The following is a 16,105-nucleotide window of genomic DNA, read 5'->3' as shown; positions in this document are numbered from 1 at the left end:
TGGAAATAAGACCTGCTGGTGGCGACAGCTGCCAGAATGTGAAATTCATATTCCTACCACTGTGTACAAAATTTGTTTTACTTCATAATATAGCCTTGCTTTCATTTAAGATGAAGTTACTCTAAGAAGAGGCCTCATTTTAATTTTGTGACTTTATGTACCCTCTGGCCACTGCTGCTACTTCCAGAGGCTGGAAAACCTCTTTATTTTGAGGAGGAGTGTAACATGTGGATTTAAACTTATTTTCCCTTCAGGCTGATAAACACTATCACCTAGTCCTTACTTTTCTGTTCTTTTCATTTTTTTTTTTTTTTTTTTTGGAGACTCACTCTGTCACCCAGGCTGGAGCTCAATGGTGCGATCTCAGCTCACTGCAGCCTCTGCCTCCTGCCTCCTGAGAAGTGATTCTCCTGCCTCAGCCTCCTGAGTAGCTGGGATTACAGGTGCACACCACCATACCTGGCTAATTTTTTGTGTTTTGGTGGAGACATTGGTTTCACCATGTTGGCCAGGCTGGTCTCGAACTCCTGACCTCAAGTGATCCACCCACCTTGGCCTCCCAAAGTGCTGGGATTACAGGCGTGAGCCACCACGCCTGGCCTAGTCTTTCCTTTTCTAATTGGTTTTAAAACTATATTTCCTTGATTCTCAGGTACATGTTTTCCCCATTTAAAAAAAGATAACATGCCTTGTAATTGGCGTGGATATATAATGTGGTATTTTTGTTTGTTTGTTTGAGACAGGGTCTCACTCTGTTGCCCAGGCTGAGTGCAGTGGTGTGATCATGGCTCACTGCAGCCTCAGACCCCTGGGCTCAAGCAGTTCTTCCTCAGCTTCCTGAGTAGCTGGGACCACAGGCATGTATCACTTGGCTAATTTTTAAATTTTTTGTAGAGACAGGGTCTCCCTATGTCGCCCCGGCTGGTCTCAAACTCCTGGGCTCAAGTAATTCTCCTGTCTCAGCCTCCCAAAGTACTGTGATTATAGGCATGAACCACTGAGCCCAGCCTAATATGGTATTTCTTTTGTTCTGAAGGTCTGTCATTAATTTGGGGGTACATCTGGCAATTTATGTTATCTTAGGATTGAGGCAATAGGGGACTCAGTGGATAACCAGATGCCTCAGATATTTCTAGATCATTTGGGAGGGAGACCTTCTGAGACATGAGGCCCCTTCTTGTCTGTCTACCATGGATTCCCCCCAACCTCTCACTGCAGTCTACCTTGAGACCTATGGCTGCCAGATGAATGTGAATGACACAGAGATAGCCTGGTCCATCTTACAGAAGAGTGGCTACCTGCGGACCAGTAACCTCCAAGAGGTACATGCATTTCCTATTTCCTTTGTTTCCTGGACCTGGGCAAGGTTCTGCATTTGTGCCCATTCTTAGGTGCAGTTTCAGGAGCAGGGTGCCCCCTGGTGAGAGAGAGTTCCCTTGGGTGAAGTGTTCACCGTGGGACTGAGTTGTACTAAGTTGTTCCAGCTGTTTTTGAAACTTTTATGGTGATGTGCGCCTTCAGGCAAGGAGCTAAGTTAAGAATTGGCTGTGGGGAGGGAAGTTGGAGAGTTACTGTTTAATGAGTACAGAGTTTTAGTTGCAGATGATGAAAAAGTTATGGAAAATGCATAGTTATGAAATTGCAGATGTTCTTAATGCCACAGGACTGTACACTTAAAAATGGTTAAAATGTCCAGGTGTGGGTTACCATGCCTGTGATCCCAGCACTTTGGGAGGCCAAGGCAGGATTGCTTGAAGACAGGAGTTTGAGGCTGCAGTGAGCTATGGTTATGCTATTGCTCTTCAGCCTGGGCAAATGAGTGAGACTCCCTTCTCTATTTAAAAAAAAAAAAAAAAAAGGAAAAAAATAGTTAAAGAAAAATAATAGCGTGGGGGCAGTGGCTCATGCCTGTAATCCTAGCACTTTGGGAGGCCAAGGCGGGTGGATCACTTGAGGTCAGGAGTTTGAGACCAGCCTGGCCAACATGGTAAAACCCCATCTGTACTAAAAATACAAAAATTAGCTGGGCGTGGTAGTGGGTGCCTGTAATCCGAGGCTGAGGCAGGAGAATTGCTTGAACTGCTTGGGAGGCAGGGGTTGCAGTGAGCCGAGATTGCCCCACTGCACTCCAGCCTGGGAAACAGAGTGAGACTCTGTCTCAAAAAAAAAAAGAAAAAAAAAAATAATAAAGAGCTGTAGGGCAGGAACTGTACAAGGCTAATATCCAAGATTCCAAGATTGTAATTTTCCTTGTTTTCCTTTCTCTCCATTCAGGCAGATGTGATTCTCCTTGTCACGTGCTCTATCAGGTGCGAATTTGTTCTTTTCCTAGGAGTGAATGTATCTTATGTAATAATGCCACAGCTAACAGTTCCTGGCCTGGCTGTCTATGGAGATGAGCCAGTGGCCCCACGGCAGTAGGACTTGCAGTTTTCCCACAGTGGAGATAGTCTTTATACGACTGGCTGACATCGGCTGAGCATGTACCGTGGTGTCAGGTTCTGAGTGAGTAACATAATGCATGAACAAATTTAATGATCACAACAACGCTGTGTGTTTGGTGCTGTTATAGATGAGGAAACCAAGAATGTGCTGAGCCACTCAGCTCTTCCTGAGCTTTGTTTTGTAACTAATGGCATGTATTTATAGTATAGCTGCCTGGGGTAGGATACAGTCACAGGCTCAGGGAGAGTTTTGAATAGAGGTGGGTGACATCCATCAGAGGTGAACATACCTTCTTTCTCACTTTGGTTCTATGTTCAAGACATGCTAGTGTTAATGTTTCCATATCTGGCTATACCCTCAATTAATTCATCTGACATTTTTCTTCTGTAGACCTCTGCTGCTTGACACTGAGCTATGTGCTTTGGGTGATTCAGAAATGAACCCTTTTTCCTTGGCCTGGCTTTGAGGAGCTTAGTCTGATATGGGAACTAAGATAGATGAACAAATAGCTCCAACATCTGGCAGAAAATGCTAGTTCAAAAAAATCAAACAATGAGGCTGGGTGCAGTGTGTCACACCTATAATCCCAGCACTCTTAGAGGCCGAGGTAGGAAGGATCACTTGAGTCCAGGAGTTCAAGGCTGCAGGGAGCTATTCAAGACCAGCCTGGGCAACAAAGTAAGACCCTGTATCTACAAAGAAAAATAAAAGATAAATTGCTGGCCAGGCACGGTGGATCACACCTGTAATCCCAGCACTTTGGGAGGCCAGGGTGGGCAAATCATGAGGTCAGGACTTTGAGACTAGTCTGGCCAACATAGTGAAATCCCGTCTTTACTAAAAATACAAAAATTAGCCAGGCCTGGTTATGCATGCCTGTCATCCCAGCTACTCAGGAGACTGAGGCAGGATGATTGCTTGAACCAGGGAGTTGGAGGTTGCCGTGAGCCGAGATTACACCATTGCACTCCAGCCTGGTGACAAAGTGAGACTCCATCTCAAAAAAAAAAAAAAAAAAAAAAAGAGAAATTGCTAAGTACAGGGAAAAATCTAGTTAAAGTAGAAGGGCATTAGGATCTGGAATCATAAAAAAAAAAAGTTGAAGGGCAGTTAAAGGAAGGACAAACTCTCCAACAGAGGAGAATTGGGGAAGGCCTTACGAAGTAGATTGTTTTTGAGTTTGGCTTAAAGGCTTGTTAGGATTTGAAGATGTGTAGGAAGGGTGTCATTCTAGGAAAGGTAAATCATAGCAAGTGTTGCTTCTTCAGGTGGTCCCCCATCTACCTTCCCCAAGTGTAAATGGTAGATACGCATTTAAGGCAGGGCTGTCCAATCTTTTGTCTTCCCTGGGCCACATTGGAAGAAGAAGAAGAATTGTCTTGGGCCACACATAAGATACACTAACACTAATAATAGCTGATGAGCTAAAAAAAAAAAATCGCAAAAAAAAAAAGAAATCTCATTATGTTTTACAAAAGTTTATGAATTTGTTTTTTTTTTTTTTTTTTTTTTTTTTTTGAGATGGAGTCTCACTCTGTCGCCCAGGCTGGAGTGCCGTGGCCGGATCTCAGCTCACTGCAAGCTCCGCCTCCCGAGTTTACGCCATTCTCCTGCCTCAGCCTCCCGAGTAGCTGGGACTACAGGCGCCCACCACCTCGCCCGGCTAGTTTTTTTTTTTTTTTTTTGAGACGGAGTCTTGCTCTGTCACCCAGGCTGGAGTGCAGTGGCCGGATCTCAGCTCACTGCAAGCTCCGCCTCCCGGGTTTACGCCATTCTCCTGCCTCAGCCTCCTGAGTAGCTGGGACTACAGGCGCCCGCCACCTCGCCCGGCTATTTTTTTGTATTTTTTTAGTAGAGACGGGGTTTCACCGTGTTAGCCGGGATCGTCTCTCGATCTCCTGACCTCGTGATCCGCCCATCTCGGCCTCCCAAAGTGCTGGGATTACAGGCTTGAGCCACCGCGCCCGGCCTTAGTTTTTTGTATTTTTTAGTAGAGACGGGGTTTCACCGTGTTAGCCAGGATGGTCTCGATCTCCTGACCTCGTGATCCACCCTTCTCGGCCTCCCAAAGTGCTGGGATTACAGGCTTGAGCCACCGCGCCTGGCCAAGTTTATGAATTTGTGTTGGGCTGCATTCAAAGCCATCCTGGCTGCATGTGGCCCGTGGGCTGTAGGTTGGAAAAGCTTAATTTAAAGGGTTGAAGGTGGTTTTTATTTTCTTCCCACTGTCCTACTCTCTTAGATTCCTCTGTGGTTTATTTTTGGTTCAGTTTTGCCTCCTTTGATCTCTGTAGGGAGAAGGCTGAGCAGACCATCTGGAACCGTTTACATCAGCTTAAAGCCTTGAAGACAAGGCGGCCCCGCTCCCGGGTTCCTCTGAGGATTGGGATTCTAGGTATCTGGTAATTTACGCATTTTGTCAGTTTTGAAACTTGGACTCTATGTGGCTTTATTTGCTAGTGTTTCCTTTAGAGGCTGGGTTCCCAGTGTCTGAAGAAATCTTACATACCCCATGCAATTCTTGTACTTACTGCCAGAGGCTACAGGATTAAATGAGATAAAGTTCATGAAAGGGCTTTCCATAGTTCCTTAAAGTAATAGGTGCTCAGAAAGTGGTATATCCTGCCTGGAGTCTAATGTGGCTCATGGTAGCACAGAGTTATGGATAGAATTGGAGTCTGAAGGGACAGCATGAATTTCCTTTTTTTTCCTTTGAGGTGGAGTTTTGCTCTTGTTGCCCAGGCTGGAGTGCAATGGCGAGATCTTGGCTCACCGCCACTTCTGCTTCCTGGGTTCAAGCGATTCTCCTGCCTCAGCTTCCTGAGTAGCTAGGATTACAGGCATGTGCCACCACACCCGGGTAATTTTGTGTTTTTAGTAGAGACGGAGTTTCTCTATGTTGTTCAGGCTGGTCTTGAACTCTCCACTTCAGGTGATTCACCTGCCTCGGCCTCCCAAATTGCGGGAATTACAGGCGTGAGCCACCACACCGGGCTGGTAGTTTAGTTTTTTTTCTGGGCATTATAATTGGATTGCTCTGGAACCCTTTTCTGTGATTTTCTTATATAGGAAGATGCAGGCTCCAGTGGTATGGGAGTGTTGGTTAAATTTGAAGGATGGTACTCAATTTTTAGAGAAGTTTTCTGTGCCCTGGTCTCTAATCCCAGCTTGAGATAAAGTGGAATAAGAAGCCATTAAACACCTGGTGAATTTGGGGAAAGGTGCTTGTTTCTTTTTCCCTTCCAGGCTGCATGGCTGAGAGGTTGAAGGAGGAGATCCTCAACAGGGAGAAAATGGTGGATGTTTTGGCTGGTCCTGATGCCTACCGGGACCTTCCCCGGCTGCTGGCTGTTGCTGAGTCAGGCCAGCAAGCTGCCAACGTGTTGCTCTCTCTGGACGAGACCTATGCTGATGTCATGCCAGTCCAGACAAACCCCAGTGCCACGTCTGCCTTTGTGTGAGTCACTGCCTAAGAGATGGGGAATAAGCCTCTTCTTTCTTTCACACTTTTTTTTTTTTTTTTTTTTTGAGACACAGTCTCACTCTTGTCACCGAGGCTGGAGTGCAGTGGCATGATCAGGGCTCACTGCAGCCTTGACCTCCTGGGCTCTTGCTTTAGTTCCCTGAGTAGCTGGGACTACAGGTGTGTACCACCACACCCGGCTAATTTTTTTTGAATTTTTGCAGAGATAGGGTCTCACTATATTGCCCAGGCTGGTCTCAAACTCCTGAGCGCTGGTGATCCTCCCACCTCAGCCTTCCAAAATCCTGGGATTATAAGGGTGAACCACCATGCCTGGCCATGGCATTAAATTTTCTTTTCCTTTCTTTTTTTTTTTTTTGAGACCGAGTCTCACTCTGTTGCCCAAGCTGGAGTGCAGTGGTGCAATCTTGGCTCACTGCAACCTCTGCCTCCCGGGTTCAAGCGATTCTCCTGTCTCGCCCTCCTGAGTTGCTGGGACTACAGGCGTGTGCCACCACACCTGGCTGATTTTTTTTGTATTTTTAGTAGAGACGGGGTTTCACCGTGTTAGCCAGGATGGTCTCGATCTCCTGACTTCATGATCTGCCTGCCTCACCCTCCCAAAGTGCTGGGATTACAGGCGTGAGCCACCATGCCTGGCAAGGCATTAAATTTTCTATAACAGAGGTTGCCAAATAGCTTACCACCTCTTTTTGTAAATAAGGTTTTATTGGAATACAAGCATGCCCATTTATTTACATATTGTCTCTGGCTGCTTTTGCCACTAAAGCAAGGTTAAATAGCTGGGACAGAGACTATAGCCTGCTAAGTCTCAAATATTTACTATCTTTTTTTTTTTTTTTTTTCAGAAAAGTTTGTCAACCTCTGTTTATTTTAATGGCTGTATAATATTCTCTTGTTGGAATGCTTAGTAAAAATAATAGCTAACATTTATTACGTAATTCTTCAGTGAACGTCTTTGATACATATCCGTAATTATTTCCTTCAGATAGATTAAGGCTTTCACGTGCAGGATGTGAATTAAAGAGAGTGATTTAGCTTAGATATCTAGCAGTTGGATCAGGAATGCGTGAGAAATGCAGAATTCTGTGTTTTAAATCCAGAGTCTCCTTGCCCTATACGCACACACATACAAACATTTTATAACATTTATTTTTTTCTGGTCTGGATGTAAAAAATCCAGATAATATACTCATAAAAACAATAGGTACAAATGTATTTAGGCTGTCTGGAAAAAAGAATTTAAAAACAGTAGAGGGGCCGGGCGCAGTGGCTCACACCTGTAAATCCCGGCACTTTGGGAGGCCGAGGCGGGTGGATCACCAGGTCAAGAGATTGAGACCATCCTGGCCAACATGGAGAAACCCCATCTCTACTAAAAATACAAAAGTTAGCCGGGCATGGTGGCGGGCACCTGTAGTCCCAGCTACTTGGGAGGCTGAGGCAGGAGAATCACTTGAACCCAGGAGGTGGAAGTTGCAGTGAGCTGAGATTGAGCCACTGCACTCCAGCCTGGTGACAGAGTGAGACTCTGTCTCAAACAAAACAAAACAAAACAAACAGTAGAAAGTCCAGGTGTGGTAAGTGTGTACTCGAGCCCCTCACCGCTGTGCTTCCTCAAGGCTGGCCACTGTCCCACTGGTTATAGTTTGGTTTGTATTCTGTGATTAGATACCAATTTTTAAAGATAAAAAAGGTCTACTTTAGTGCTTAGATATCAGACTGATCCAGTGTGAGCACTGTGGCAAGAGGATTCAGAGCCAAAGAATAATGCCATTAGAGCTGAGACCTGCTCCTTGGGTCACACCAGTACACCTTGCTACTGTTACTAAGTTCTGGTACTTTCTTCTCCAGGTCGATCATGCGAGGCTGTGACAACATGTGTAGCTACTGCATTGTTCCTTTCACCCGGGGAAGGGAGAGGAGTCGGCCTGTTGCCTCTATTCTAGAGGAAGTGAAGAAGCTTTCTGAGCAGGTGAAGAGTTCTCCAGGCTTTCTTGCTGTGAGCATGTTTGAGGGAGGATGAGGATAACCTTTGTAGTTTTGGAGCCTGTGCGTCTCTGAGTTATTAAAGTTTAGGACCATGCTTGGCCAGAAAGAACTACTTGGGTGTACATCATTGGTTTATTGCCCATAAATTATAGAGCTCCACTGTGGAGGCAGCACAGTGGATGGAGAAGGCATGGGTTTACAGTCAGGTGATGGAGTGTGAATTCTGGCTTGGTTTCTAGGCATGTCAATTTAACTGTTGTTGTAATGCATTTACCTCATCTATGAAAAGAGAATAAAAGAATACCTTGCTTGCGGGGTTATTAGAAGAATTGGAGGAAAAGTTTTTAATTACCTGGCACATAGCTAAGTTTTCGAGGAATTAGGTATTTGTCTCTTCCAGGAAAAACTCCCAGATTTATTGTTCATTTTATCACTGATCCAGCTCACTAGTTGAGGAACAGAATAAATGAGGGGACTAAGGCGGATCAGAAGCCACAGAGGAGATCTGTTCCTTTTCCTCCCACTGGGAGCTGGTCCTCAGCTTCTGAGGAGGTCTTTTCCTTAGCCCCAGGCCTGAATCTGCTACCCCTGCAGAAGAGGACAATAGGTGGGAATATGGTGGCTTTTCCTTCCAGTGGTGTCTCCCTGCTTCCTAACTTGTTTGGCACAGGAATCATGGGAGGGGGCCAGGGTAGCCTCTGCTCCAGTTCTTTTTTTATTTTTTATTTTTGAGACGGGCTGTCACTCTGTCACCCAAGCTGGAGTACAGTGGTATGGTCAGAGCTCACTGCAGCATCAACTGCCTGGACTCAAGCGATTCTCCCACCTCAGCTTCCCAAGTAGCTGTGACCACAGGTAGGTGCCACCATGCCCAGCCAATTTTTATTTTTTATTTATTTTTATTTTTATTTTTTTTTTGAGACAGAGTCTCGCTTTGTCTCCCAGGCTGGAGTGCAGTGGCACGATCTCGGCTCACTGCAAGCTTCGCCTCCCGGGTTCCCGCCATTCTCCTTCCTCAGCCTCCCGAGTAGCTGGGACTACAGGCACCTGCCACCTCACCTGGCTAGTTTTTTGTATTTTTTTAGTAGAGACGGGGTTTCACCGTGTTAGCCAGGATGGTCTCGATCTCCTGACCTAGTGATCCACCTGTCTCGGCCTCCCAAAGTGCTGGGATTACAGGCTTGAGCCACCGCGCCCGGCTGCCAATTTTTAAATTATTTGTAGAGATTAAGTCTCACTATGTTGCTCAGGCTGATCTAGAACTCCTGGGATCAAGCAATCATCCTGTCTTGGCCTCCCAAAGTGCTGGGATTACAGTCATGAGCCACTACGCCTGGCCTCCCTGCTTCACTTCTAAGTCACCAGTTGGCTTTCATCCTCACATTCTGGCAGTGCTGTCTTCTCTTGCCCCACTCCCAGATAATCAGTTCCCTGATTTGGCCCCTAGCTGTTCCCCTGCTCTGTGAGGCATTCTCCATACCTCACCTCTCAAAGTGCTTCCTGGTCTAAAGTTGTCTCCTTCCTCTCGCCTTCCAGCTCTCCCTCGGTACCAAAACTCACTCCTTCAAGATAGAGACATTCTGTTGAAATAGATTGAGATGGTGACAAAACTAACCAGCCTTCCTAGGCCGTTTGCCTGTAAAAGAAGGAACTTAATAACATTGAAGTGAGTGTTAGTGAATTCAAGGCCACAGACTTGTGGAAAATTAAGATTTTACTTGTATTTTAAAGTATCTGTTAGTCACTTAATAATTTCGCTTGTATAGTAACTTTTAAGATTTTTTTCTTTCATTTAGATTTTTAGACTACAGTTGCAAAGAGTATAGAATATTGTGCCTTTACCAGAATGTCCATTTATTCATTCAAACAATGATTATCCATTGGAAGTCTTCTAAGTAAGCAGCTTTTATAAGAAGTCTTTTAAATCTTTTTATATGAAAAATACTTAAATATACAGAAAAGAGAGAATAGTACAATGACCCCTCTGCCCCAGCTAACAATCACCTAATTTTAACAATTGTTGCATTTTGCCATATTTGTTTCATTTACTTTTATTTTTCATTTTTTTTTGAGATGGAGTCTCACTCTGTTGCCCAGGCTGGAGTGCAGTGGTGTGATCTCAGCTCACTGCAACTTCCATCTCCCGGGTTCAAGTGATTCTCCTGCCTTATCCTCCTGAGTAACTGGGATTATAGGTGCCTGGCACCACACCTGGCTAATTTTTGTGTTTGTTTTTTTTTTTTGAGACAGAGTTTCACTCTTATTACTAACCAGGCTTGAGTGCAATGGTGTGATCTCGGCTTACCACAACCTCCACCTCCCAGGTTCAAATGATTCTCCTGCCTCAGCTTCCCAAGTAGCTGGGATTATAGGCATGCATCACCACGCCTGGCTCATTTTGTATTTTTTTAGTAGAGACGGGATTTCTCCATGTTGGTCAGGCTGGTCTCCAACTCCTGACCTCAGGTGATCCGCCCGCCTTGGCCTTCCAAAGTGTTGGGATTACAGGCGTGAACCACTGCACCTGGCCTAATTTTTGTATTTTTAATAGAGACGGGGTTTCATCATATTGGTCAGGCTGGTCTCAAACTCCTGAGCTCAAGTGATCCACCCACCTCGGACTCCCAAAGTGCTGGGATTACAAGTGTGAGCCCACCACGCCTGGCCTCATTTATTTTTTTCTTATTGAAAACGTATTTCAAAGTAGAGCATGTCATTTCACCCTTAAATATGCATCTCTAAAAAATAAGGATATTTTCTCTTTTTAAAAAATATTTTTATTATTTATTTATTTATTTACTTATTTTTGAGATGGAGTTTCACTTTTTTTGCGCAGGCTGGAGTGCAATGGTGCAATCTTGGCTCACTGCAACTTCCGTCTCCTGGGTTCAAGTGATTCTCCTGCCTCAACCTGCCAAGTAGCTGGGATTACAGGTGTGTACTGCTACACCTGGCTAATTTTGTATTTTTAGTAGAGATGGGGTTTCACCAGGTTGGCCAGGCTGGTCTCAAACTCCTGACCTCAGGTGATTCGCTCGCCTCAGCCTCCCAAAGGGCTGGGATTACAGGCGTGAGCCACCGCGCCTGTCCTATTTATTTATTTATTTTGAGAGACAGCGTCTTGTTCTGTTGCCCAGGCTGGAGTGCAGTGTTACAATCTTGGCTCACTGCAACCTTTGCCTCTGGGACTCAAGTGATCCTCCTGCCTCAACCTCCTGAGTAGCTGGGATTATAGGCATGCACTACCATGCACTGCTAAAGAATATTTTTATTTTATTTATTTATTTATATATTTATTTAGAGACGGAATTTCACTCTTTTTGCCCATGCTGGAGTGAAATGGTGCGATCTCAGCTCACTGCAACCTCCGCCTCCTGGGTTCAAGTGATTCTCCTGCCTCAGCCTCCCGAGTAACTGGGATTACAGGCATGCGCCACCACGCTCAGCTCATTATTTTTATTTTTTTTTTGAGACGGAGTTTCACTCTTGTTGCCCAGGCTAGAGTGCAGTGGCACGATCTCGGCTCACCGCAATCTCTGCCTCCCAGGTTCAAGTGATTCTCCTGCCTCAGCCTCCCTAGTAGCTGGGATTATAGGCATGTGCCATCACGCCCGGCTAATTTTGTAATTTTAGTAGAGACGGGGTTTCTCTATGTTGATCAGGCTGGTCTCGAACTCCCGCCCTCAGGTGATCTGCCCGCCTCAGCCTCCCAAAGTGCTGGGATTACAGGCGTGAGCCACCGCACCTGGCCCATTTTTGTATTTTTAGTAGAGACGGGGTTTCACCATGTTGGGCAGGCTGGTCTCGAACTCCTGACCTTAGGTGATCTACCCTCCTCGGCCTCCTAAAGTGCTGGGATTACAGGTATGAGCCACCACGCCCAGCCAAGAATATTTTTAATACCATTAGTTCTTCCAGTGACATTAACAAAAATTGCTAAATACCGTCTCATTCCAGTTCATCCTTATTCAGACTTCCCTAATTGTTCCTTAAGTCATTCTGCATTTGGTTTGTATGTCTTTTTATATATGTGTGTGTATTTTACTTAGTTTTATGTCCTACTTTTTAATAAATAAACTCTTTGTTTTGGAATGAGTTTACGTTTACAGGAAGGTTGCAAAGAGAGTCTCCTCGAGCGTTACCATCTTTCTTTGGTACGTTTTTTGGTGCTGTAATCCCAGCACTTTGGGAGGCCAAGGCAGGAGGGTGCCTTGAGTGTAGGAGTTCAAGACCAGCCTGGGCAACACAGGGAGATGCTGTCTCTATTACAAAACAAACAAAACAAAAACTAAGAGATTAATATTGGTGTGTTACTATCAACTCTCTTGAGACTTGATTTGGATTTTGCCTGTTTCTCTACTAATGTCTTAGTTCGTTTCCAGGATCCAATCCAGGATTCACGTTGCATTTAGTATATCCTACTTTTTAGATAAGAGAATGACTTACACAAATAAATAGCCTTTATGGAGACTGGAGTTATGACAGCTAAATGCATTGCATGGTCCTTGATTGGGATTCTGATCAGGGAAAAAAATGTTATAAAGAACATTATTTGGACCGGGTGTGGTGGCTCACACTTGTAATCCTAGCATTTTGGGATGCTGAGGTGTGCGGATTACCTGAGCTCTGGAGTTTGAGACTAGCCAGGGCAACATGGTGAAACCTGTCTCTACTAAAAAATACAAAAAATTAGCTGGGCGTGGTGACACACGCCTGTAGTCCCAGCTACTCAGGAGGCTGAAGCAGGAGAATCACTTGAACTTGGGAGATGGAGGTTGCCGTGAGCCAAGATCGCGCTAGTGCACTCCAGCCTGGGTGACAGAGTAAGACTCTGTCTCAAAAAAAAAAAAAAAAAAAAAAAAAAAAAGGAACATTATTTGGACTATTGGTAACATTTGATTTATGGAAAGTAGATTAGATAATAGTATTGTGTCAATATTTCTGATTTTGATGATTGTCCTGAAATTATATAGGAGAATGCCTTGTTTTTAGGAAATATGTACTAAAGTATTTGGGAGTAAAAGAATATGATATCTGCGACTTTTTCTCAGAAGGCTTAAAAAAAAATGTAGTCATATGTGTGTTGAAAGAGTGTATATGAGTGTCTGAATGTGAGTGATAAACAAATGGGGAGCATTGTTAACATTTGATGAATTCAGGTAAAGAGTATATGGGAATTCTTTTAATACTGCAGTTTGTAAATTGAAATTATGTCAAAACAAAGTTACAAAACAAGTCTTTTCTAGCAACCATTATTTATGAAACTTTATAATATAACATTTCTATTTTTTTTTTTTTTTTTTGAGACGGAGTCTCGCTGTGTCACCCAGGCTGGAGTGCAGTGGCCGGATCTCAGCTCACTGCAAGCTCCGTCTCCCGGGTTTACGCCATTCTCCTGCCTCAGCCTCCGGAGTAGCTGGGACTACAGGCGCCCGCCACCTCGCCCAGCTATTTTTTTGTATTTTTTAGTAGAGACGGGGTTTCACCATGTTAGCCAGGATGGTTTCGATCTCCTGACCTCGTGATCCGCCCATCTCGGCCTCCCAAAGTGCTGGGACTACAGGCTTGAGCCACCGCGCCCGGCCAACATTTCTATTTTTTGAGACGAAGTCTCACTCTGTTGCCCAGGCTGGAGTGCAGTGGCATGGTCTCGGCTCACTACAACCTCCACTTCCTGGGTTCAAGTGATTCTCCTGCCTCAGCCTTCTGAATAGCTAGGATTACAGGCACCTGCCACCACGCCCAGCTAATTTTTTGCATTTTTAGTAGAGATGGGGTTTCACCATGTTGGCCAGGCTGGTCTCGACCTCCTGACCTTGTAATCTGCCCACCTCAGCCTCCCAAAATGCTGGGATTTCAGGAGTGAGCCACTGCACCCGGCCTATAATATAAAATTTCAAACAGACAAATTGAAAGACTAGTATAATAGAAAAACGTGATTGTTAACATTGAAAGACTAGTATAATAGAAAAACGTAATATCTCCATGCACCCATAAATGTATTTTTTCTGAACCATTTGAAGTAATTTGTAGACCTCAGGACACTTGCCCCTAGATACTTCAGTATGCATCTCCTATGAGTAACAATTTTTCTCTTTATAACCATGGTATCGTTATCATATATATGAAGATCAATAGTTATCTAAGCCAGACACTTTGGGAGGCTGAGGTGGGAGGATTGCTTGAGTTTAGGAGTTTAAAACCAGTCTGTGCAACATGGTGAAATCCCTTCTCTACAAAAGAAAAAAAAAAAAGTAGTCCCAGCTACTTGGGAGGTAGAGGCAGGAGGATTGCTTAAGCCTGGGAGGTTGAGGCTGCAGTGAGCTATGATCATGCCACTGCACTCCAGCCTGGGCAACAGAAGGAGACCCTGTCTCAAGAAGAAGAAGAAAAAAAAAAAATCTAAAACAGTTCTTTTATTTACTTTTTTGTTGTTTGCTTTGAATGATGCATTAACTTTTTGAAGAAATCAGACATGAGTCTCCTTTGTCTGATTTTTTTTCCTCATGTTGTCATTTAATATATCTCCCTGAATTCTGGTAACTGGAAGTTAGGTGTAAAAGCTTGATTACTTTAGGTTAAATATTTTTGGTGAGAATACTTTATATAGTCATGGTGTATAACATTCAAATGACAGATCTATCATAAAGTAACCATTATTGTTGATTATTGAGTTTGTTTCCAGTTTTTCTTCTATTCTAAATAATGTTTTGAAGATTAATTTTTACATAAGGCTTCATTATGAGTTTTAGCTCTTTAGGTAAGATGTCTAAGCTTGAAATTATCAGGTTATAGACACAACACATTTATCGGTGTCTCTTGGTAGGTTTGATTTTTCTTTTGTTTAAAACAAAAGATGTGTTAATTGCAGCTAATTTTTAATTAGTGTTTTTTTATGAAGCTACCCAAAAGTTTTAAAATTCCAATATATTTTCCCATGTTTAGGGGCTGAAAGAAGTGACACTTCTTGGTCAGAATGTTAATAGTTTTCGGGACAATTCAGAGGTCCAGTTCAACAATGCAGTGTCTACCAATCTCAGCCGTGGCTTTACCACCAACTATAAAGCCAAGCAAGGAGGACTTCGTTTTGCTCATCTTCTGGATCAGGTCTCCAGAGTAGATCCTGAAATGAGGATCCGTTTTACCTCTCCCCACCCCAAGGATTTTCCCGATGAGGTGAGCATCAGGTTAGCTGTGACAAACTGATATTAGTATTCTTGAGCATGCCAAAGGCTGGACCTAGTAGGGAGGCAACAGAGACCTGGAGTCCTGCTCAGGGATCCTGTGGGGTATTGCTGCATCACCCTCTGGATCTGCTGGTCCTTTGAAGATTTAAAGTCCACCAGTGTCTGGGCATGGGGATCATACCAATAACCTCAACACTTGGAGAGGTTGAGGCAGGTGGATTGCTTAGGCTCAGGAGTTAGAAACCAGCCTGGGCAACATGGGGAAACCTTGTCTCTACTGAAATTACAAAAAATTAGCTGGGTGAGGTGGCATACGACTGTTGTGCCAGCTACTTGGGAGACAGAGGTGGGAGAATCATTTGAGCCCAGGAAGTCAAGGCTGCAGTGAGCCAAGATCGCACCACTGCACTCCAGCCTGGGTGACACAGCAAGACCGTGTCTCAAAAAAAAAAAGTCTGCCAAGGTGGGAGTGGAGGTAGGACTGATATTCAGCGGAGGTTAAGACCGCCTGCAGGACCGTGAGGGCTATACAGAGAGGGTTCGTTACAAAGTGGGCAGCTGAGTGGTAATAATGGTGATGGGGTGGTAATGGTGGTATGGGGCGGACAGGAAGGAGGTGGTGTGGTGCTCTGGGAAACAGCCCAGACTTTTGCCTCAGACAGACCCAGGTTCAAATCTCAGCTCTTCCACTGCTTTACCAGCAAGCATGTGATGTTTTCAGCTTTTTACCTTTATCTGTAAAATGGGGTTAATAAGGCGTTAACAGTTACCTCCTGCTATGGGTTGTTGTGAAATAGATACAAAGGCATACCTTGTTTTATTGCACTGTGCAGATACTATGGAGTTATTTTTAACAAATGGAAGGTTTGTGGCAACTCTGAGTAAGTCTGTCAGCACCATTTTTCCAACAGCATGTGCTTACTTCACGACTCTGTGTCATATTTTGGTGATTTTCACAGTATTTCAAACTTCATTATTATTATGTCTGTTATGGTGA

The 16,105-nt window shown here is 44.3% G+C and overlaps 1 protein-coding gene across 28 annotated transcripts in view; it reads left to right on the top strand.

Annotated features, from left to right (window-relative positions):
• The window catches only part of CDK5RAP1 (CDK5RAP1 mitochondrial tRNA methylthiotransferase), a 41,965-nt gene that overhangs the window by 5,232 nt on the left and 20,628 nt on the right, over positions 1–16,105 (top strand). For 10 of the 28 annotated variants that reach the window (XR_012419268.1, XR_012419260.1, XR_012419259.1 and 7 more), the window contains 6 exons: positions 1,219–1,322; positions 2,275–2,309; positions 4,740–4,840; positions 5,692–5,902; positions 7,784–7,904; positions 14,867–15,097. Coding sequence is in view for 15 of the 28 variants with exons in the window: in XM_065522996.1 (XP_065379068.1) it covers positions 1,219–1,322; positions 2,275–2,309; positions 4,740–4,840; positions 5,692–5,902; positions 7,784–7,904; positions 14,867–15,097 (803 nt within the window). In the remaining 13 variants the exon portion in view is untranslated. Of the gene's footprint in view, positions 1–1,218; positions 1,323–2,274; positions 2,506–4,739; positions 4,848–5,691; positions 5,903–7,783; positions 8,777–9,457; positions 9,588–14,866; positions 15,098–16,105 lie in introns of those variants that run through there. The other 18 variants (XR_012419269.1, XR_012419270.1, XR_012419265.1 and 15 more) reach the window with 10 other exon arrangements.

The sequence above is a fragment of the Macaca fascicularis genome, chromosome 10 (genome assembly GCF_037993035.2).
Source record: "Macaca fascicularis isolate 582-1 chromosome 10, T2T-MFA8v1.1".
NCBI lineage: Eukaryota > Metazoa > Chordata > Mammalia > Primates > Cercopithecidae > Macaca > Macaca fascicularis.
Note: the sequence above shows the minus strand (reverse complement) of the source record. Positions and strands in the feature narration are given on the sequence as shown.